Here is a 25,312-nt window from a genome sequence, read left to right on the forward strand (position 1 = left end):
TTCCTGAAGCAGGCAGAGACTAAATATGGACTAAGGAAATCTAGGGTTGAGAAAAAAAGAGGGGAGACTAATTTTAACTTTATTTTCCCTACTCCCTAATTTCCCTATTCCCCATAGCTCAGAAAAGTTTTTTTTTTTTTTCTCTTAAAAGCCCTACCTCAAGAAATGCTTGACAAAATTCAACAGTCTTGGTCCTTGTACATTTTTTAAAATCCAAAGCATCTCTAAAATTCACTCCAAACCATGAGTGATAAAAAATGATTTTAATTGATTATATTTTTAAATATAGAGAATTCTAGACTTTAAAGATAGATTTCTTGGTGGTGGCTGTTTCTATATTCCATGGATTCTCTTAGATAGCAAAGGAGAAAAGAAATTGAAGTACCCAGAGTATTAGAATTGAACACTGACCTTGATAATATATTAACTGTGTAGTACACAGAGAGCCAGAGCCAGACTCAGAATACTCATCTTCCTGAATCCAAATTCATAATCAGTCATTTACTAGCTATGAGACCCTAGGCAAGTCACTTCACCCTGTTTGCCTCAGTTTCCTCATCTGTAAAATGAACTGAAGAAGGAAATGGAAAATCACTTTATTATCTCTGCCTCAAAAAAATGGAGTCACAAAGACTCAAAACACAACTGGGAAAAAAAGACTAAATACTATATAACAACTTAGGAAAGACCACTATATATTTATGACTTTCAGTTTCTTCATCTGTAAAATGCTGATAATCATATTGTATTAGGGTTGTTCGAGGATCATATGAGTTAGTGCATATACACAAAGCACTTCATTAGCTTTAAAGCATTCTATAAATGTCAGCTATCATTTCTATGGTAAAACAAGAGGAAAAAAAAAAGAATATGATCTGGCTTTGGAGCTAAGACTCATAAATTGGAACTTCCAGAACTGGAATTGGAATTAGAAAACTCTAAATCTAAATCCTGTCTTAATCATATCCTTGCTGCATAGCTTTAAACAAATCACTTATACTTTCTCTGTACCTTAGTTTTCTCATCTGTAAAACTGAGGCAATTGGGCTACAGAGCCTTTAGGATCTCTTCTGGGTCTAAACCCTGGGCAAGCAACAACCTCTCTCAGCATCAGTTTCCTTACTTAGAAAATGGGCTAATAATTTCTGTAGACCAGTCTCTAGCAAATCTTTGGGTTTTTTTTCAATCATGTCTGACTCTTCCTGATCTCATTTGGGGTTATTTCCTTCTGCAGTTCATTTTACAAATGAGGAAACTGAGGCAAAAAGGGTTAAGTGACTTGCCCAAGCCTAGGAAGCATTTGAAACCAGATTGTAAATTCATGTTTTCCTGACTCCAGGCCCTTGCACTATTTCCACTGAGCTACCTAGCTGCCCTAGAAAACCTTTAAGAAGTGTATAATAATGATTAGCCCCAACCTGATCAGGGATCTTGCCTTTTGTACAACAGTCAGTGTCCTAGGTATATGAGCACATAATGAAAACTATTAACTGGTGCTAACAATAATAGTGAGGTCATTGACCTTCCCTATGACAACCCCTGTATCTATTACATTCTTTCTGTTTAGAAAGTGCTTTTATCCAGAGAAGTGGCTTTAGGCAGTCTAGGTGAGGGCTTTTGACTTTTATTTCAGGAGCTATATTAGTGGGCCAGCTAAGATTCCCAAGTCCATCATGCTATTCATGGAATGTATAGTAGATCCCATGGCTCCTGGGCCCTGGTCAATGGCAATCAGAGGGAGTTAACTTCTAGCCTAAGGTTTGTCCATATAATCATTTGCAAGCTTAGTTAATCCTCCACAAAAATGCAAGGTTGGTGAAGGCAGTATGATGCGGTATGAAGAATATTACTGGATACTCAGTATTATATATTACTCAGGAGACCTGGACAGACGTCTTATCTGCTCCCTTCAACATGTCATTTCATTTCTTTCTTATAAAATGAGAGGATTGGACAATATTTCAAACTCTGACTTTGGCCACGACCTATCACTTCTGTGTCCAGGGGCCCAGTGCTCTGTGTTTCCACCATATCCTTTCAGAATTTCTCCCTCCTCCCACTCTGAACATCTAGCACCTCAGGGGACACGTCATATCTGCTTAATCTGTCCTAGAAGGTCACAGTGCTACAAATCTCCCCTGCCATGCTTCTTACTCTCTCAACGTTTATCTCTCCAGTGTCTGTCTTTCGTGGTCTTTCCTTCCTTGTGAAGTAACCCTAATTTCCCATACAATAATTCATATGTGAAAAATTATATTAATGGCCGGTAGTGGCTTAATGTATTTCTTTTTTAAGGGCCATATTTTCAAAGATGACTCATAGGAAATCATCTTTAAACCTAATATAATCCCTAAAAATAGTCATTTTCAACCTTGTGTCAGGCTAGTTAGAAAAGGTTCCATTTGGTAATTATTGGGTTTGGTAAAAATGAAAAAATGGGAGGGCACCTTTTGATGACATTCTTCAAAGCACATCATGTGATCACAATCAACACAAATCACAACCAACCTCTAACTCTGCTTTCATGTAAGACTGGCTTTGATCAGGGAATTGTCCCTTTTCTTTTAAGTTGAATCAGTATAAATGTCACTGTTAATTATGGCAGCTTGGCTCTATTCCTGGTTTCATTCTCTAACTTTGTTACCTTAACCAAGTCAATTTGGGACAATATAAAGAGTAATGGGTGAGGGTCAAAGGACCTGGTTCAAATTTTAGTTCTTCTACTCACTGTAATATATATATATATATATATATATATATTACACACCACACACACACACACATATATGTGTGTGTGTATAATATATATGTGTGTGTATATAGAAATATATATATATATGTATGTATGTATGTATGTATGTATGTATGTATGTATGTATGTATATATCCTTAGGCAAATGACAGTCTCCCTGTGCAGTGGTTTCTATTCTTGCATGAAGGCAGAGTAAGAGACTGGTTGCCTACATAGTGTGATTACATCTGACCCTCCAGTTCTAAAAGTCTAAGACTATAGGCCTGTTGTTTCTGAGCCCCACTTCCATCCCTAATATTAAGCATTTAGGTCAAGAGCTGTTAACTGCTTTCCGACAGGGTCTGACTGAGTTGGAAGTTAATCTTCTGGTTTTTTGTGAACCATAGGAAGTCCAGGGCCCCTTACTACCTACCTTATGTTTCCCTATTCTGAGACAATCAAGAAGTAGGAAAAGCACTAACTTAAATGACCACATTTCTAAAAATGAAAATTTCTGAAATTTCTCCTGTCTGACCTTGATTGGGACTTAGTGTCAGTTTTAGCTTTTTTGTCTTTGTTTTTTCTGAAGCAGGTGGTCCCCTTTAGGGACCCTCAATTTTGCCCCCATGCTGAGTTAGGGGAAAGACTCACATCATAATGAGCTCGAGTCTTGTCTCTGTGAGGCAGCAGAACCTGTAGGGTGTATGTAACTCTGGATGGGTTGGCTGGGCAATTAGGCAAACAGCAGCCACATTGGAGGAAGAAAACTGTATCCTGTTTCTTCCCCAAAGTCTGCTTAAAGGTTCTCCATGTGTTTCTTATAACATCGTGAATATTTTCATCCTCTGATACCTAGTCTAACACGCTTACCCATTGCGTGGGAACTGGTAAATAAAGAAACCAATTAGAAGTTCAACAAGTACTTAGACCACATTGAATGCGCACAGACAATTTGGAAAGCTATCCCAGCAGATATGATGAAAGAAAGACGCAAGGTCAGAAAAGATTAGAGAAAGAAACCGTCCTATTCTGAAAAGAACTTGTTCATGGACTGTGAAACATCCTGTAAGAGTAGTATTTAAGAAATAAATATATAAATAAAAACTTGGGATGATTCATCTCCATTTTGGCCACTTGCAAAAAATCAAAAGAATCTTGTATATCTCTTCCAGCTCGTAATGAACAAGAAGAACAAGAAGAAAAACGAGAGATCAAGAGGAGGCTAACCCGAAAGGTGAGAGGGAACTGACTAATAATCCTGGAGCACTTGATTGGCCCTGCCAGGCCATCCCTTTCATCCCTTTGTGTTGCCTTGGCATTGCTTCAGTGGTAATTTGATTGCCATTTTGCATCGGCAACCTGCAGTACCACCTCAAGGGTAGAATTCATTTCTGGCTAGATCCTGTATCCCGCTTTCTCGATTAGTCATTCTGAGTATCCTGGAGAGTGTGGCATTTTCCATCTATTTTATTTTCAATTAAAATGAATTTTTTTAAAGTTATTTTGAAATTTCCAACACATTTTCATGACCTCTTAATAATACAATACAGTAAGGATCTCTCAAAACTACCAAACTAGATAGAAAACTGAATTTTCCAATAATCTGGAACTTTGGGTTTCTCCATTCTTATAATAATGTTTCTTGTCTTACTAATAAATGCACTTATATTGAGATCATTAGTCAAAGGAAGGGATTTGATCAGAAAATACCTGAAGTCTTTAAAGCATCTAATTCAAAAGTTTGGCAAATGGAAGTATTACAATGCCTGAAAAAAAATACAAATGTCAGTTATAAAATCCCTAAAAACTCTTTTAACAATAAGTACCTTCATTGAATTATTCTGGATGAATTTTTGGTGATATTGACAAGAATAAGGAATCTATGAGACACTGAAAAAATAGAAAACCTCCTTCATAGAGGACAGAGTGTCAGATTGAGATCTGAGTTCAAATCCATCCTCAGCCATTTAGCTATAACCCTGAGCAAGTCACTTAATTTTTTCTGCCTCAATTTCCCCATCTATAAGATGAAGATAATAGCACCTGCTTCCTGAGGTTGTTTATAAAATAAAATGAGATGACATTTAAAGTTTTTTTACAAGCCTTGAAGTGCTACATAAATGGCAGCTATTTTTATTATTATTACTAAACATGGTGTCCTTAGTTATTATTCATTCTCAAAGAGTATCAAAACGACATCACTATGTTAGAATTGAATTACAGTGTCAGAACAATATGAGCTAGGAATGCTCTTCCAAGGTCAGACAATAATCGTACTTATAAATTAGCCTTTTATAGTCAGCATTTTCAAAGAATCAGTATCCCAAATCTTAGAAATAGCAGATTCTTTAAAATAATACGTATTTATTAGTGGCTATTTACTTTTATTCATAGTTACTCAAAAAAGGAAATATAGAAATCCTGTGAAAATCATTCTTCCTAAAAATTACGATTTGTTTTTACAAATCTTACCTTCCTAAGTGCTTTTCCAAATATAAGGTGCTAAGTCATTTATCACCACTTCTTAACAGACAGGAAAGATGTCTTCCCCAAAAGATCAAGTACCTTGCTCAGCATCACATGTGTATAAATACCTTTAAATTCTCACCCAGTGATTTGAAGATCTACTGCCAGATTCTCAAGTGAAGATTGGAAATATTTACCATCCTCAGATAGTTCAAATTGCAATTCCTTGCCCCATGAGTGTACAGCACACCATTTGGCTGCCTTGTCCAAAGGTCAGTTCTTCTTGGAAAGACAATGTAATATATAATGGAAAGAAAATTGAGCCTAGATTTAAGAGATATGGGTTTAAATCAATCAGCTCATTTATAACCCCATGACTTTGGGAGTAGGTTGGGTGGATCTCATTCATAATAAGGAGAGCATAAATCCAATGAAGCACAAAGGACTTTGGGTAAGCCTTTTGGAAACTCTGATTCATTAAAATGGGTATGGTAATATATTTCTACTCCTTACCTCATAAAAGCTATGTATTTTACATAATAGTGAAAAGTGCTAACCAAGCACATGTACTATTACCAGGAAGGGACTTGGATATATATCCCTTGGTTCTTTATTCCATTTTTTCCTTGGGCTTTGTAGCAAATAAAACAGAGTAAGTTGACTTATGTCTGTAAAAGGGTCAGCCTAACAATTTAGTAATAATTAAAAATGATCAAAAATAACTAATTTCATCTTTAAGGTAGCCCTCCCCCCAAAATTAGGGATCTTTTAAGAAGTTTTAAAATTTTAAAGTCATGATTGATTGGACTTACCTAGTCTTTAAAATTTCAACTTTCTTTGAAAAAGTGAGATAAACCTTAGTTCTTACCCTTAGACACAACTTTACAGATAAACACCAAAGCAGTAACTTGATGTTGTCAGGACCAAAGGTGATGAACCCTTAAAAGTAATAGTCTGGTTATTTTCTCAGGTTCTTAAGGCAAGATTGGTTCTCTTAAGTCTGGTGCCTGAGAAATAAATAGTGGGTCTGAGTGAAGGGGGACAACTTTGTACGGTGTGGTGTGAGGAGGAGGCAAGAATGAGAAGGCACTTCCCTGAATGTAGTGTGGTCACATATCTCCATTTGCAGCTCCAAACTGCTGAGAGGCTGAGATGAGGTGAGGAAGTTGATGAGCAGGCTGGGGAATATACATTGCTTCCTGTCTCAAAGTTCTATTTCTTTGAATCCCTTATCACAGACAAGCCAGTTGCTGGTCTTTCTACTGCTTATTATTATTATCAACTTACCCCTGGCCCTTTGCTTTCCTTAATAAATTACCCTCATTTAATTTTAACAAACTCTGAGGCAAGAAAGCAAATGGTAGCACTTGGTCGGCTTTTTCGGTAGCAGCAGCAGCTGCTTCTGTCTTCACATTTATACTGAGTTAAAGTTTAGTTTGTTGTGTCCCAAGAGCACACCTGGAGATAACAATAGTCTTTCCTTTCCTCCTTTATCCTTTTCCTGCTTTTGGCTTTTAGAAACTAGCAGAGCTTTGGTCTCAATGAATTTTCTGGCTTTGATGGGCGTGAAATTTATTGTAAAGACCCACAAGTTAAAGGAAATAACTACCTACTTCTACCCCTGGCCCACTTCAAGCCATCACCACTCCTCACAGACCTGAGCTTAGATCAAATCTGATTCCAATGAGATGACACAGAGAGTAACTATAGATACATCTTCCCTCCCACATGTCCTCTCCCCCAACAGGCCTTTTCCCCCCACCCCACCCCACCCCTGACCTAATACCATGGGCATAGCCAACTGCAGACACACGTTTGTCTTCCCAGAAAGATTCAATCTTAATAATGGAGGATCTTCGCATCCATTTATTACATGGGCTCCACATAGCAAGGGACTTTGCTCAGGCTTTTGTTTGACCTGAGGGCTGAGATCAGTCCCACTGCCCATCATCAGCTTTTAAACTGAGTTGGCTGTTCATGTGAAAAACATCCTGAAACCTCTCAGTAAAATGCAGCATTTTGGATTGTAAGACAGTTGGATATTGAAAGCCTTACCAGTTCCATAAATGCCAAGAGAGCTATTCTTTATTTACAGCTCTGATGGCAGAGAACTTAAAGCAGGAATTATAATAATCACTGCAAGCCTCTTTGCTTAGTTGTTCTAAGACTAGTGGACCTTAATGAACATTTTGCTTTATTATTATAATTATAATTGGAAGCTAGTTAGATTGGGGGCACCCCAAATGCCCCACCTTCCTCTTACAGCCTTCACTGCATTAAAGCACAGGCCACATTGTCATGCTACCTGCTTCAGCACTACATCTTAGAGTGACTTAATGAGACCAGAACTGAACTGAAGCTTCTCTAGAGAGGTCAGTTTCTGTCTGATTAGGTGATCTTTAGAACTGGAGTTCTTTTTTTATATATATCATCAGAAGACGAGAGGGAGGGAATAAACATTTACATGGCACTTATATATGTCAGGCACTGTAATAAGCACTTTACAAATAGGATCTCATTGGATCCTTTCAACAACCTGGGAGGTAGATGATATTATCCCAGTTTTACATTTGAGGAAATGGGAGAGAAACTTAAGCAAATTAAGTTGTGACTTGTTCAGCATCACACAGCTAGTAAGTGGCTGAGTCCATATTTGCATTCAGATTTTCTTGGCTCCAAACCCAGTGCTAACCCTAACCCTAACAACTACTCACAAATCCTTTGTCAGTCTGATAAGTCTATGTACCTTTTTGGAATAATGTTATAAAAACCCCACAAAATGAAATATGTAGGAATTATATTGAATTCCTTTTATATTAAATTGAAAATGAAAAAAAAAACTGAAGGAAAAAACTAGATTCACAGACTCTAGGTTATAATGCCATACTTCTTCTGTGTATATTCTCCAGGTATCCTAGGTCAGTTTTAGACTCCAGAGATCTCCTAGACCTGTCCATTTCTTAATGGCCAAGGAGCATTACACAAGTTGGCTTCCATACAATGTCCATTGCTTTCCCTGGGTCCTCCAACTGGCAGTAAGGAATGAACAGTGCAGCTCTAGCCAAGAACCACATGATACCAGAATGGTGTCGAACAAGAACAGTTCCTGAAATGTGTGTGTTTGTTTTTCACACTATTAGAATAAATATTCTGATCCTTCTGTTGTCCATAGTTGTGGAACCTGAAAAATAAGGGGAAAGGGGAGGGATATAGCACTCATTGTGGTAGCATAGTGTAAATAACTGTAGATTTTCCCAAATTTTGTACAAGATTCTTGTCCTAATTGTGCCCCGCCCTAAGGGTCATAGGAGGAGGACATGGTATCAGGAAATCACTCTGACTCAGGTTTAAATTCTACCACCAATGGTAACTCCCTACATATCTTCCAAGTCTCTTAAATTTCCTGGGGCTCATCTATAAAATGGGGGAATTGAACCAAAGCTAAAAATCACCAGATGCTGTGACAATGTACTAGATACCATCTCTGCCCATCTCCCTTACAGCTCAGTCAGAGGCCCACGGTTGAAGAGCTCCGTGAAAGGAAAATTCTCATTCGCTTCAGTGACTATGTGGAAGTGGCCGATGCTCAGGATTATGACAGAAGAGCAGATAAGCCCTGGACTCGACTTACTGCTGCAGACAAAGTAAGCAGAGCCTTAAGGGAGGAAGAGTGAAAAAAATAGCTGGAGAACAGAGACTAGCTCCTGTCCTGGTGATGATGAATTTGTTAGCGCATTTCACACTTGGTGGGAGGGAGCTCTCTAATGGGAAGGACCTCAAAGTGTTCATCACAATCTCAGCTGGCAGTTGAATGCCAAATGCTGGTGGGGAGGTCCAACAGCTGGAAAAATAATAGAGCTATTTCTATCACACCTTCTAGCTGAGCTCCAAATAGTTTGTGATCATCACTGGAATTAATTCTCACCTCTCTAGGAAAGTCATTGGCAAAGGATGAATATAATCACACCCACTTTACAGAAGGGAATAAAGGAGACAGGAAAAGGAAAGGAAAGGGAGATGTCACAGACCATTGCTACTATATCTTCTTGCATTTAATATGTAATTTCTTTTTGAACTAAAAGTTTTTATCATTTTTAATAATAGTTTTTTTTCAAAATACATTCAAAGATAGTTTTCAACATGCATCCTTGCAAAACCTTGTATTCCAAATTTTTCTCTCTCCTTCGCTAAACAGCAAGGAATCCAATATAACATATAATTTATATATAGTTATTCTGTGCATCCTTTTTTGCGATGATGTCTCCTCCCAATAAACCATAACTCTTTGAGATTAGGGTTTGGGTTGGGGGGAAGGGGCAGAACTTTATAACCACAGATTGATTGATTCACTCAGTTCCATATGAATCAGCAAAAATTCTATAGGTTGATTCTTTTTTGCAGTATGCCTAACTGGGTGCTGGGATTACAAAGAAGAAAAGAAAGTCTGAGTACTCAGGGAGCTTATAATGTAAGGGGGAAAATAATATATTTATCCAATAATTATAGGATCATAGATAAAAACTGAAAAAGGAACCTCAAAGAGCATATTATCCAATTCCTCAGTTTCATCCAGAGAATATATGCCATTGTCCAAAGTCACACAGGGGGAGTGTCTATAAGTGTGATGTTAGAACAGGATTGAGTCCATGGGAGAAATCATACAGGTCATACATAGTAATATCTAATAAGCTTCAAGGAGGGGGGCAATCAATCACTCCTGGCTAGGTTTAGAGAAGGCTTCATGAAAGGGGTGTGGTACCTTAGTTGATTCTTGAGGGAAAAGAAAGATTTCAACAAAAAGAAATTTGCGAGGTTATCAAAGGGAATCATATAAAGCATACAAAGACAGAGGCAGGAGAGAGCAGTGCACAATTGGGTGCAGACTGACAAGTCAGCAAGTCTGACCCAAAACTTAGGCACATGAATAAGAGAAGTGTGAAATAAGATTGCAGATAACCTTAAATGCAAGAGTTGTTATTGTTTGCCATTTGTTCTCAAAGAGGACCAAAACATGCAAGTGATTTGGATTTAAGTGAAGGAGGGCTGTGCAAGGTCAACGGCCTCACTTCCCCTTCCAGAGTCATCTGGGTCCAGTGGCTAGATGTAGACCAGGACGACTTGAAATGGCCCTGGATGACATGGGCCTGGTCAAACTGAGATGTAGTGAAGACCTTAGCTTAACAAAAAGGAATGCTTTAGCATAGTAGAAGCAGCACCTAGAGTGAAATCAGAGGAGCTCAACTTGACTCCACAATCTGCTATTTACTTGCTTTGGGAAGTATAAATCACTTCTCTTTTTTATGATTCGGTTCCCTTATCTGTAAAATAAGAGGAACCCTACTAGATGATCCCTAAAGATTCCTCCCAATGGTAAATTCTATATGCTGTGTCATCTATTTGGTGGGTACTAGAAAGCTACTGAAGATATTGGAGCAGAAAAGTGACACAGGTAGGCCTGTTCATTAGAAATATTATTTTGTACAATTACAAAATACCTTTCACACAAATAGAGATAATTTAAACAAGTGGAAAAATATTAATTGCACACGGGCCAGCCAGGCCAATATAATAAAAATGACAATTCTACCTAGATTGATTTTAGTTATTCGGTGCTATATTAATCAAACTACCAAAAATTATTTTATAGAGCTGGAAAAAATAGTAATAAGATTCATCTGGAAGAACAAAAGATCAAGAATATCAAGGAAATCAATGAAAAAATTTGCGAAGGAAAGGCAGCTTAGCATTACTAAATCTCAAATTATATTAAACAAAACTGGAATCATCAAACAATGTGGTACTGACTAAGAAACAGAGTGGTGGATTAGTGAAATAGATTAAGTAGATAATACATAGTAAATTACCATAGTAATCTGTTTGATAAATTCAAAGCCCCCCAACCTCTGGGATAAGAACTCACTTTTCAACAAAAATTGTTGGGAAAACTAGAAAACAGTATGATAGAAACTAAGTATAGATCAATATCTGATGATATATATATATATATATATATACATATATGTATATATATATATATCAAGATAATGAACACATGATTTTAGACATTAAAGATATTATAAGTAAATTAGAGAAATGTGGAAAATTTTACCCATCATCTCTAAGGATAACGGAAGAATTTATGACCAAATAAGATAGAGAGAGAGAATTTCTAGATATAAAATGCATAATTTTGGTTTACTTTAAATTTAAAAGGTTTTACACACAGAGAGAACACAGACAGACAAATGGACACAATACAGCCAAGATTAAAGGAAAGCAGGAAATAGGGGGAAATTTTAACAGCAAGTTTCTTCAAAAAAAGACCTCATTTCTCAAATCCATAGAGAACTGAGTCACTGATAAGAATATAAACCATTCCCCGATTGATAAATGGTCAAGTTATATAAGAGATAATTGTCAGAGGAAATAAAAACTATCTAGTCATTTGAAAAAATATTCTAAATCATTATTGATTCGAGAAGTACAAATTAAAACAACTTTGAAGTACACTTCACACTTTTCAGATTGGCTAATATGATAGAACAGAAAATGACAAATGTTGGAATGGATATGGAAAAAATTTAGACACTAATGCACTATTGGTGGAGTTGTGAATTGATCCAACCATTCTGGAAAGGCATCTGAAACTATGCCCCAAGAGCTACAAAGCTCTGCATTCTCCTTGAATGAAGCAATACTATTACTAGGTGGCTCAGTGGATAGAGCACCAGCCCTGAAATCAGGAGGATCTGAGTTCAAATGTGACCTCAGACATTTAACACTTCCTGGCTGTGTGATCCTGGGCAAGTCACTTAAACCCAATTGTCTCCGCAAAAAAAAAAAAATATATATATATATATATATATATATATATATATATATATATATATATTATTGCTAGGTCTGTATCCCAAAGAGATCAAAGAAGAAGGCATATGATTGTGATATATTGTTCCATAAGAAATAATTGTTTCAGAAAAAAATTGGGAAGACTTACTTGATACAAAGTAAAGTGAGAAGAACCAACAAGAGAATACTGTACATGGTAATAGCAATATTGTATAATGATCAGCTCTAAATGACTTCGTTATTCTGATTCAGAAGGACTTAAATGAAAAATGCTATCCACCTCCAGAAAGAGGACCAGAAGAGTCTGACTACAGATTGAAGCATAATTTTAAAATTTTATTCTTCTTAGGTTTTTTTTGCAATATAACTTATATGGAAGTATATTTTACATGATTTCATATTATAATTGATATATATTGCTTGCCTTCTCAATGGGTAGGGAAAGAGTAAGAAAGAGGGAGAAAATTCAGAACTCAAAAAAAATTTTTAATTTAGAAGTAGGTTTGGGTTTTTAAAAAATACTACTTTGAAGCCAATATGCAAACCAGTAGAAGGAGATACTGGAGGTTGGGACATCAATTCAGAAGTCTAGATAAATAGTGAAAGTCTGAACTTGTTGGAATACATGGGAGCCACCTGACAGTGGCTGCTGGAGATTCAACCCAGAACCTGCAGAATGGATGATCTCCTCTTGTGAGAGGATGATACAAGGAGACTGAGAGGCAGTTGCTGTTCTCTCCTCTTCCCTCTGCCTCCAATTTATCTCACTCATATCCCAGTCTGCAACACCTGTGTCAGCAAAGGCTGCCCTGCAACTCCTTCAGATGCTGTGATCCACAGCTGTGCAGGCTCTCGGAGAATTGATCTGTCCCTTAACATGACCTAGGTTGGTGTCAGTGGGAGTTGGAATAGATAACTCTTTAAGATCAGGGATTGTCTTTTGCCTCTTTTTGTATCCCCAGACTTAGCATGATTTTCTGGCATGTAATGTGTTATTGTTGTTTAGTTGTTTTTGTTATTCTTTGTGATCCCATTTGGGATTTTCTTGGAAGAAATACTGGAGTGGTTGGCTATTTCTTTCTCCAGCTTAATTTACAAATGAGGAAACTTTAGGCAACAGTGTTAAATGAGTTGCTCAGGGTCACACAGCTAGTACCTGAGGTTAGATTTGAACTCAGGAAGCTGAATCTTCCAGACTCCAGGCCTAGCATTTTATCCATGGTACCATGTAGCTGTTCTAAAAGTATCAATAACAATAACAATAATAATAATGTATGTCTAACACAGTTGGCTCTCAACAAATGTTTATTGAGTGAGATATTATGAAAGTCTTCAAGCTAAGGTCAGATGACCACTTGTGAATTATAATACAGTGTGGATTTCTTTGCTGATATGAATTAGGCCAGAAATAAGCTCAGAAATAAGAGGACAGTTTTGAGCTTAGGTAACTGAGAAAATTTTATTTCAGAAACATAAATATATAATATATAATAAAATAATATCAAATATTATACAAATATAATAATATATAATATTAAGATATTGGTTCCAGAAATAACAGAATTAGGAAAAGTTAGAAGGGATCAGCTGGTATTGAAAAGATAATGATCCAAATTCCAGTTTAATATTTTATACTTTAGGCTATAGCACATGCTATGTTAGAATTTACCACTTTGGGGATCTGAGAGATCCATTGTTAAAGAAATGACAGCCTGGTCATAATATATAAGCAAATATATATCAACCCATGTAGCAGAAATGTGTACATAGTTGCAGTTAAACTTCATTCTTTGGAATTAAAGAGAAAAAAAGTACATTTTGCACAAAAAATTAATATTATGAATCTAGGTACTCTTTTTAACAGTTGATAATAACTAACATAGTATTTTAAGGTTTTTACATACATTATCTCAGTTAATCTTCACAATTACTCTAAGGCAGTGATCAAACATTTCTCTTTTAATTGTTTCCTATTTATATTGCTTTCTATATGCATATTATCTCCTTAGATTATAAACTCCTTCAAGGCAGGGAATTTTTAGTCATTTTTTATATTCCCAGAGTTTAGCACAATGTCTCTGCCATATAGTAGTCCCTTAATAAATGTAGGATTATTTGACTGAAAACTTAAACCAACCCTTTATCTTCATTGACACTAATTTTAATTAGTGGAATTTCAATGAATTTTTGCTGTTATTTTAATAGTAATCTTGTTTGCTAAGGAATAGTACCCTGACTCTCTTACACTTTGCTCTTCTAATTTATATAATTTAATCAGTTAAAAATTCAACTAAACGCCTTTGTGTATATAAAAAGTCTCAAAAGTCTCAGTTAGTGTTTTTAAACTTTTAAAGCTTTTTCATACATCCTATATAGCCTATAGGCTACTCGTTATACAAAAACTAATCTTTATTTAAAGGATATGTTTGCTAGGAGCCCCTCTGCATTCTAGTTCCTCACAGCTGTTCGCTGATAGTCCAGGACCACTCCATGTATTTTTCCTTCTCTCTTCTTGCCAACTTTCTGAATAAAATCAGTGACACATAATTATATAGAGCACTTTTAACCTAGGCAGCTTGAGGCAGTAGGACCATATCCTTATCCAACCCCAATGCTTGAAAGATAAAGCAAGTTAGTCATTTCTTCAGAAAGCATACATTGTATAAGTTGTTGCCCACCTCAATCTGTGCCTAACTTCAGATGATCAATATTAGTTCCTTGAACGTAGGAGCTGTTTCATTCTTTGTACTTACAATTCTGGCTAATATACCTGACTGCCTAATAGGTACTTAATAAATTCCAAATAAATTGAATTATAAATAACCAAATAAAAATTCAGTATTTTTTAAGATTGCCAATCATTATCCCACGTACATCTGTCCTCATCCTGGCCCTTAGAAGCATCAATGTGATGTTAGCTCTGTAAAACTTGGCTATCTATGCTAAGATTGTACTGGTCCTTTTTCTCAAAGAGGCAGCTTAGATGACTTATATGGATAAAGTATTAGGCCTAGAATCAGAAAGACCTGAGTTCAAATCCAGGCTGAAATGTTTACTGGCAGTAAATCTTTAGCACATTGCTTAACCTCTGTCTGCCATCATTTCCTCAACTCTAAAAGGGAATAATAATAGCAATAAGCTCCTAGATTGTTGTGAAGATCAAATGAAATAATAATCATAAAGCACTTACACAGTGCCTGGTACATAGTAGGTGCTTAATAAATGATTGTTTCCTACTATATTAGCACCTTCACTTTTAGTACCTACTGTCTCATTAGTTTGAAGACAAGAGAAATAAATTCCTAAAGAATAGCCAGATATTGCTAGTTTTAGGTACGATATAAGTGGAAACACTCTTAGCAAAGATTGGGCTCCAGATGTTGCCCTTAGTACATCCTGCCCTTCCCACATTTCAGAGCAAAGAGAGTCAGAGATGGAGACAGATAGACAGAAATAGAGACAGAGACTATACACTGTGCGCCATGTCTTGTATTAGTGAAAGAACTCTAGGATATGCACTGATAAAAATGGCAATATCTAAACTTTATTTTTGTTTAGATCCTCTTTGGCCCTAGGAAGAAATTCTTCCATATTTCTACTTTAGTATTGCAGGAACTAAACATTTAGGCAAATTGGATCAAAGCTTCTGAAAGTAATTCCATCTCATAAATTCTTGGAGTTCCTTATAAGAAATTTCTGAAGAGTAATTTCTTTATGATCATAGAAGTAGGTTGGACAACCAGTACTTTCTGCGTGTACTTGTCTGTTCTGGCCCTAATACATTGCTGTCATTGTGTGGAGCAGAATTTTAACTAAGACAAGGGCATTGTCTAGAGCACCAAAATTTAGAGTGCACAAAAAATTAACACCTGCTTATTCCTTCAGGATCATAGAAACCAATATAGTGACTGACTCCACTTCTCACTCCATCCCACCCCACCCCAATGCCACACACACTCAGTTGAATTTGTCTTAATTGCTTCTTGTATTATTTTTATGAATTATAAGCTTTCATAAGAGGCCATCAGTCTTGTTCCTTCCCCAGGTGAATTTATTAATGCTTTCCTAAGTGTAAAATTTCTAGTTACAGTTCTGTATAAAGTTATGAAAGCAAAAGAATAAAATAATTTTCCTTTCTATATGAGGAAAGCAATTTAAATGGCCTATGTCTCTTACTAGCTGACTCAGTAAATAGAGTGCTGAGCCTGAAGTCAAGAAGACTCATCTTCCCCAATTCAAAGCCAGCCTCAGATATTAACTGGCTACGTGACCATGAGCAAATCACTTAACCTTATTTGCCTCAGTTCCTCAATTATAGGAAATGGCAAACCACTCCAGCATCTTTGCCAAGAAAACTCCAAATGGGATCACAAAGATTCAGATTGAAATGACTGAACAACAATAACAACAGTCCTTTCTTACAGTGGCTCTTGGACTTGGAACAGGTATTAAAACTGAGCTGCTCAGTGCCAGCTCTCAATGTTCCTTCCTTCACTTTTCCATCAATATAGTAATTGGTAGTTTACCAGGGAATACTAAGAGCTCCCATAAGATGCAATCATAGATTTAGAACTGAAAGGAACCTCAGAAGTCTAGTCCAAAATCCTTTGCTTTATTTTATTTGAGATTAAATGACTTGCCCAGGGTCATACAGTAAGCTGACTGAGATTCAATTTGAATTCAGGTCATCCTGACTCTAGGGCCAGTGCTCTATCCCCTGTGCCATTTAACTGCCCTCCCCCCAACCTCTGCATTTAAAAATAATGAAACTGAAACCCACAGAAGTTACAGTGACATGGGTAATACATGACAAAACTGAGCTTTGAACCCACATCCCCTGACTCCAAATCTAGCTCTGGAGTTTCCTATTATTTTACTGACTATAACGCATAATGCAGATATCATCATTTTTGAACATCATGACAACTTCCTAAAGACATGTGGTATGAGGATTTACAGCAACAGAAACAGCCCGAGGAGGAGGCAAGTGATTTACTAAATATCATATATTAGTAAGTGGTCCGGACTCAAACACAGACCATCCAGCAGTTCCAAGTTCGGTATTTTTACAGTCACAGTATAGTGTGTCATTAATCATCTCAAATCCAGGAAAAGTATCCTTCAAGAACAGGCTGAATGTCATTGATGTCATCATAAAAACATAACGACATTTCCATATGAATATACAATGATAAAAGGATGCATGAGTATTTAAGCAATACGATAACCTACTTCCTCAAAAAGTCCCCATTTGGCTAGGGACAGAAACATGAACAGGAAACAGAAGAGGAAACAGTAACACCCTGACAGATGAGCACACATTTGTCATAATCAGTTTGCTAGCTAAAGATAATGCTCTCTCTGCCACCACATCCTCCCCCTTAATGCCTCCTTCTCCTTCCCTATGGGTCTGCTATAATCAAGAACATGGTGGTTTTCCAAAGTTAAACTTCCATGCATTCAGAATATCCATAAAATAAAACACAAAGGCCACATCTAGTATAGTAAGTAGCATTTGTTTAAAGAATAAAGTGAACGGTGAGAAGCTCGCATTGTTATTTTCATACTCCACTGCTCCCAGGCTCAACCCATCCTCTCCCCATTATACCCACTACTACCAGGCCCCCTGGGCACACACTATTCTAGTCTCACCATTGGACAGGGCAGTGGGAATGAATTTGTTAAGATTTATTTTTCCCCCAAAGATATCCTTGCTTCTCAAAATTAATGACAGTATATTTACCTTGCAGCTGATAACATAACAAGAGAAAGTATTCATAAATAAAGAATGGGGGAGGAGGGTATGTGACAGGGGAGAGGCGGGGAAGCAGTTGGTGAGCTTCTTGCTCTTCGCAATATATTTTTGCATTTTGTTCGTGAAGGAATTCTGGTGGTTGCCAAGAACTTTTTTTATTCACTTCAGTAAGAAGACGGGTTGACATTTAAGCTTGTGCATGGTTGAGACTTATCTGTGTAGATGTATATCCATTATTGATTTAATGACTATATGCTGTAGCAGGTCTGGAGAGAAAGAGACAGACAGAGAGACAAAAGGCAGAGTTGGACAGACAGAGGAGGGAGAGAAAAAGACAGAAAAAGATAGAAAAGGGGGAGAAAGGAGAAAAGAAAGAAAACATTTCCCTCCATGATTTGCAACATATTCTTTTGTGGGTTCTAAAGGCTCCTTTCATAGTTTTCTGTGTAAAGGAATCCATTTTATAGTCCTTTTATTGCCATTACTTAAAAAAATTTATTATTTGAAATTTGAATTTTTTTTTCTTTCCATCTTCCTTATTTACATATTTACGGACCACTCTTCATTTCAGGCTGCCATTCGAAAAGAACTCAATGAATTTAAAAGCACTGAAATGGAAGTTCATGAATTAAGTAGACATCTAACAAGGTAGGCAGTAGATGCTTTTTAAAACTTTTTAAAAATCACCACTAAGCAATGTAAGCTTCTAAACTTGATGGTTTTCCCATTTTTCAAGATTGAGGCTCTTGGTGCGGTTATGAGCAATGATAATAATCATTGTCGTTATTAATAATAATAATTGGTATTTAAAGCATATAGTACTTTTAAGTCTGTGGAGTTGCTTGATAAGAATGACTGTCTTTGAGTCAGTTAATCAATAAGCAATTTATTAAAGCACTTAAAAACCTGCCAAGAACTGTACTGAGCATTGGGAATGCACAGGGGAAAAGAAAGGGACTGCCCTCAACAAATAGATATTCTGATGGGAAAGAAAATAGGTGGATATTTTGGTACATATAAGATCTGCAGAGTACAGGAAGGTAAAGGAAAGGAAAAGGGAAACCATTAGCAACTGGGAAAACCAGAATGGGTCTCCTGCTGAAGGTAGGATTTGAACTGAGTCTGGAAGGAATCCAGGAAAACAAAGGTTTTTTGACTTGTGCATTATAATTTTCAAAATCTAATCTAATTTGACTATCCCAATAGGGGATATAAAAATCAAGGTAGATAGGAGAAAGACAGAGACAGAGATGAAATGAGGATGGATGATGGATGGATAGATATAGGCAGATAGAGATATAGATTCATAGATAGATATAGACCGAGACATAAAACATTTATAAAATGCTTGTTATTTGTCAGACATTACTGTTCCTTAGCACTAAGTAGTAGGAATATAAATACAAGGCTTCAAGGATCTTACATTTTAGAATAGGAAGAGAAAATATAAAAAACATGCCAGAAGTTTGGGTAGGGGGTGAGGAGTGACATGTTGAGGAGACAACAAAGAAGTGGTCCTTCCCAGCAAAATAAGGTGAAAGTTCCTTCTATCAGACCTGGTTAGAATCTTCCAATGGGTTGCATATAAAGATGGCGGAGGGGCAGAAGGCTTGTTTGTATATGGGCCCAAGATCCACTCATAGATATTTCTCTTTGCTATGTGACAAAGAGAAAAGCTGAGGCTCACAGAGGGTAGTGACTTTTCTTGTGGTCCATTTCTTTGTCTTTAGTTACGAAGGAAAAAAAGGTAAAAATGTTTTTGGCAGATATTCAATATTTGGTGTTCCCTGACCTTACTCTTTAAGAGTGATCCATCAGTTTTCCTTACCATTCCTTGGGGGGATTCTTTCAAACAGAGTAATTGTGAGCTGCCTTTTTTTTTACACACAGAGCTAAAAATTGGATTCAGTGATAACAATTATTAAATACTTTATGTCATGGAACCATGCTAGATGCTATACATAAAAAGTAAGGGGTGGGGGAATTTTCACTTTAGTCATCGACCTTAAGAAGCTTTATTATCCTATATCATTAATGCAAATTTCTCATCATTAGAGGCCTTTAGAGGCGGGATGACCGGTTTTTGGAGATTTTAGAATGTAGTCGTCCTGAGGGCAGAGATCATCTCATTTTTTGTCTTGAGATCTCTAATGCCTGGAACATAGTAAGCATTTAATAAATGTTTATTGATATATAGGACAAGTATGCCTAGAGCCCCATTTTGAGGGGTAAGTGGTTATGTCATCATATGTCTGTCCACTCACTTCCCTCTTTTTTTTTTGGCTTTTGTTTCCTTAGGTTTCATCGACCGTAGCAGTTGAATTCCACTTGAGTACTATGCTGTCTTCAAAACATGAATTTATAAGAACCATAAGTGCTGGTATTATTCACTTCTCCCATTACCATGTAAATCTTCTGAACTGCCTTTTTTTAAAAGAAGAGAAAAGAAGAAAAATAAACATAATGAGGATTATATATATATTATACATATCTGTAAACTTGATGGTTACCATTCAGTCATCAGACCTGCTGACATAACTTCTGACAGTGAAATACCCCCCACCCCACCCCTGGCAGGGCCAAGGACAACAGCTTGGCGTCCTCATTTTAAGACTTTCTGGCATGTGGATGTGTCCTATTTGTCCAAGCCCAGCTGGTAACTGCATTCATTCTGTCTTCAGCCACCCTCATTCTCGCAAGTATCTGTCACTCAACTCCAAAGAAAACTGAATGACTGTACAGAGTAAAAAAGTTCAGACTAGCCTTTTAAGTAAAATCCCAAGCACTTAAACCAAATGTGGCTTCTGGTTTGGGAAGCACCTTAGGAGGAGGAAGCAGTCAGGGAGTGCTGCTCTTAATGACCCCTTTCCTTACCACTCCTTCCATCCCATACCTGTCTCCATCCTCCATACACTAAACACAAAGGAAAGCCCTTTTCTACCTGAGTTTTTATAATCGACTATTGGTCACAAGAGGGTTGTACACCTTGAGGAGTAGAAAGTTCGACCTGGATAACTGATAGAATCACCTCAGACCAAAGCTGTCTTCTTCCAGCAAAACTTGCTTAAAATGAATCAAGTCAGCATATTTATTTATTAATGAAAACGGATGATCCCCAAGTGTTAAGAAATCAGAATGTCACTGGCATTCTCTCTCACACATAATAACTGAATGTTATTAAGGTACAATGGTTATATAGGCATGTGCTTTATGGACACTTTGGTCTACCTAGCCACTCTGCTCGGCTTCTGTTCTTAATTTTCCTAACGTGCTCCAATGCTGGTTTTTGTAAAGTGCACCATTTTAAGATTATGGATGTCTTGGAAGTGAAGTGGGCACAGCAACAAAGCCTGAAAGGCTGGAAACAAGAGTTCATGCCACCACCATTGGTCCTTAAATAACAGACAGGCCCCTCCTCCAAAAACACCACACTTGGCTTTGGATTCCCTCATTTTTGCTTTGAAGAGTTCTCTTGGAGGCACATTGGCAATTCTCTGTGAGCTCAGCATGCATCAGAACTGTACAGCTAAGAACACCAGCCATCCCATGGTGCACCCTATTGATCTTTTAAAACCAGCATGATTTTTTTCCCAACTCTTTTATAATGCAAATAAGAATGAGTTGATTTGCGAAATGCTTGGCCTAATTGGCCAGTAAAAAAGAAAATGCACTAATCTTGAGGGAATATGGATCTCTCAATGCATTATGATGAAAAGACGCAACTCTTAAACTAATCTCTGACAGTGGACATAACTACTGTCCTCCAGGGAGTCATATTTAGTTTAATTTTGTTTCTGAGAGAGCCAATAAGTCCTGAATAATAAAGCTCTCTACCCAGATATGTGTGAAAATTTGCTTGTCATTCTAATAACTTAATGTGATCCTTGCATTCTCCACCTCATGTATATTTTACTTAGAGGTAAACTAGGCTTACACACAAAAAGAGAGTTAATCCCATCACCTTCCCCAGACACCATCACAAATACACTATCAACCCTAAAGATACCATATTTGATTTGTGGCAGGAAGAAGTCCTTTAAATTCTTGCCAGCAGCTGGGGTCATGCTGCTTTCGGGGGACAGCACATATCTGGACCAGGTAGGACAGCTCCTCAGGGTAGAGTTCACCAGCTAAGGGAACCCCCATCATGAATTCCTCCAGGCCATTAGGAAGGTGCATCCCAAGGGTCCATCTTGGTGTGTATGTTATTCCTGAGGCTTTTTGTTTTTATTTGAATGTGAGTTTCACTATTTATTGTTATGGGGAGACATTTTGTTCAAGGAGAATGTGCCAGGATTTTAATTCAGTTGTAAATAAGATCTTCCCAAAAGGTTTACTGACATGTGAATGTGCAAAGTGGCTTGATGAAAGAGTTAGGGCCCTATACCCAGTATGGAAGGTGCTGGTATTGTGTTGGTTTCCAAGTTGAGGGAAATTGGTTTTTCCTGCCCCTGTCAGGTCACCAGTAACTTGCAGTACTTCTTCATGATATACAATAACCCTTGGTTTTCTCTTAGAATAAGGGGGAAATTCTTCTGTGGGCTATACCCCTCTCACTAAGGGATTAATGTCTCCACTCTGCTTTTTAAGCCCTCTGAGGGCTCCATGTAACATTCTCACAGTTATCTCACAAGGAGCCAACCAGCAAGACAACCTGGGTTTTCTCCCTGAAGTGCCCAACTATTGCGGTCCACTTTATATATAGGAAGATTAACCAAATTTATTTTTGCTTTCCTGCAAAGCCCCTTTTTCCCAGACAACATTTGCACTGTTAGATGTGTATCATCACAACCCTCTGACAACAGTGGGAATTGTGCTTGCAGAGCCACAATGGGATATTTCCAGCTTCACTTACGTGGCTCTTACGCCCACCTCACTCCCACCATCTACCATGGGTAGCATCAATAAATATGGACTGCAGGCTGAGGCCCTCTAATCTGTGGCTGTTTCTGCAATACCTTGAGTTCTTCGTAGAAGTCTGTCATTTCTTTTTACAACATTGCTATGTCAACTGAGCCAATACACATTACTATATAAGACTTTGATTCCAATTCAGACAGAAGAGGGAGGTAGCCTAGATTCTGTTTAAACTGCATCTCTCTTCTAAGGAAGCTGTAGTTTTTGACTGAAGGCTTCTTATTATGAATTCCCAGTGCTCAAAAAGCTATGGTGAACATCTGGATTATAATTTTTTTAAAAGATGTGTTATTTTTGAACGCATATTTGAACATCTGGATTATTTTAAGAAGGGGGAAAAAGATGTTGTATTTCTAGCCAAGGTTAACTTTACCAAACATAGACTTTCCTTAATGCTGGAAGAAAAAAGATTTCTATGTATATTTCTGATTGTTGGTTGGTTGGTTTGCTTTTGTTTTTGTTTTTGTTTTTTAATTCTAAAACCGGTTCATCTTCAATTACAACAGGTTGGAATTGGAAGGGACCTTTAAAATCACCTAATTCCACTTAATTTGAAATTGAGAGGTCAAAACTTTTCCCAGATCATATAGTAAATAGTGGCTCTAAAATTTGGACCTACAAATGATATTGTTTCTGCATCCAAGGACATAGTGGATCCCCTGAACCTGGGGCTTTCCATTCGATTAGAGAACACGCATAGTGAATAGTCAGTGAAATAGAAACAGTTGTCAACGTTTCATTTTTTTTCCCTTCTTGAGAAAGGAGCATTTAAAAAGTGAAAAACTAATACGGTGGCACACACTCAGAAGAATGATATCTTTAACATTTCTTCATGCAGAGGATTAGCCAACGGTACCTGAAATGGCTTTTTCCCATGTGTCTGTTAAATCCAGAACCAGCTGCATTTTCCAGTTGCTAACCCAGTGTCTGTACATAGCTCATCTTTGTATAGGAGTGAATGTGGTGGCTGTCAATCCTGTGCTCTTCAAGTATTGTAATTGACCAGATCATGAAAAAAAAAAAAAAATCTGTAAATAGGAGAACAATTAAACTGGATCTCTTGTGTCCTGAGTTTTGTACATACAGAAACTGCATGGTATTTAAATTATTGTTTGTCTCTGATGATGTATGCAGTTTCTTTAACAATAACAACAAAAAAAGTTTAAAAAAAAAAAAAGCGTTTTGGTCTCCTGTCTGTTTTCCTCAGCTACGGGTCTCATTTTTTTTTTCTCAATAGTATTTTATTTTTAATTACGTGTAAAAAGTTTTCAACATTCATTTTTGTAAAATTTTGAGTTCCAAATTCTTCATTCTTCCTCCCTTCCCAAGACAGCAAGCAATCAGATATAGGCTATATATGTACAACCATTTTAAACATATTTCCATATTAGTCACGTTGTGAAAGAAAAATCAGAACAAAAGGGAAAAAACATAAGATAAAACAAACAAAAAAAAAAATCTAAAAATAGTATGCTTCAATCCATATGATGTCTCCATAGTTCTCTTTCTGGATGTGGATAGCCATTTCCATCTCACATATATTGGAATTATCTTGGATCATTGTATTGCTGAGAAGAGCTAAATCTATCATAGTTAATTACATAATCTTGCTATTATTGTATATAATGTTCTCCTGCTTCCACTCACTTAGTATCAAATCATATAAGTCTTTCCAGACTTTTCTGAAATCAACCTGCTGATTATTTCTTATAGAACAATAATAATTCATGACATTCATATACCATAACTTATTCAACCATTCCCCAACTGATAGTCATCTCAATTTCCAGTTTCTTGCCACTACAAAAAGGGCTGCATGTGAGCGTACGTGTATTGTGGGTACATGGACATGTGGGTCCTTTTCCCTCTTTTCTGATCTCTTTGGGATATAGACCTAGTAGTGACACTATTGGCTCAAAGAGTATGCACAGTTTTATAGCCCCTTGGGTATAGTTTCAAATTGTTCTCCAGAATGGCTGGATCAGTTCACAACTCCACCAACAAAGCTTTAGAGTTCCTATTACATCCTCTCCCAACATTTATCACCTTTTCCTGTCATCTTAGCCAATCTGATACATGTGATGAGGTTTTATATATATAGTTGCCTTAATTTGCATTTCTCTTATCAATAGTGATTTAGAGCATTTTTTCATATAACTACAGATGACTTTAATTTCTCCATCTAAAAATTGTTCACATCCTTTGACCATTTATCAATTAGGAAATGATTTATATTCTTATAAATTTGTATCCATTTTCTATATATTTTAGAAAAGAAAGGCTTTATCAGAAATACTGAGTATAAAAATTGTTTCCCAGCTTTCTGCTTCTACAGATTTCATTCTTAACCATTAGATACCTACAGAGCACTTGATGCTTTAAAGAAGGAGTTCTTAACTGTTTTTATGCCAACGAACCCTTTGGCAATCTGGGAAAGCCTATGGACTCCTCCTCAGAATAATAGTTATAAATTAATAAAAATAAAATACATAGGATTACAAAGGAAACCAAATCTACTGAAATCTAGTTACTAAAATATTAAAATAAATTCACAGAAATGCCATCTTACCCCCAGTTAAGAACCCTGAGGATGA

General features: G+C 36.8%; 1 protein-coding gene across 12 annotated transcripts in view; it reads left to right on the plus strand.

Annotated features, from left to right (window-relative positions):
• PHACTR1 (phosphatase and actin regulator 1) overlaps window positions 1-20,276 on the plus strand; it is a 604,015-nt gene extending 583,739 nt beyond the window's left edge. For all 12 annotated transcript variants that reach the window (XM_074271825.1, XM_074271862.1, XM_074271817.1 and 9 more), the window contains 4 exons: window positions 3,904-3,965; window positions 8,701-8,841; window positions 18,373-18,449; window positions 20,100-20,276. In XM_074271825.1, the coding sequence (XP_074127926.1) occupies window positions 3,904-3,965; window positions 8,701-8,841; window positions 18,373-18,449; window positions 20,100-20,115 (296 nt within the window). In that variant the 3' untranslated portion in view covers window positions 20,116-20,276. The remainder of the gene's footprint in view (window positions 1-3,903; window positions 3,966-8,700; window positions 8,842-18,372; window positions 18,450-20,099) is intronic.
• Window positions 20,277-25,312: the final 5,036 nt, after the last annotated feature.

This window comes from Sminthopsis crassicaudata, chromosome 1 (assembly GCF_048593235.1).
Source record: "Sminthopsis crassicaudata isolate SCR6 chromosome 1, ASM4859323v1, whole genome shotgun sequence".
Classification (NCBI taxonomy): domain Eukaryota; kingdom Metazoa; phylum Chordata; class Mammalia; order Dasyuromorphia; family Dasyuridae; genus Sminthopsis; species Sminthopsis crassicaudata.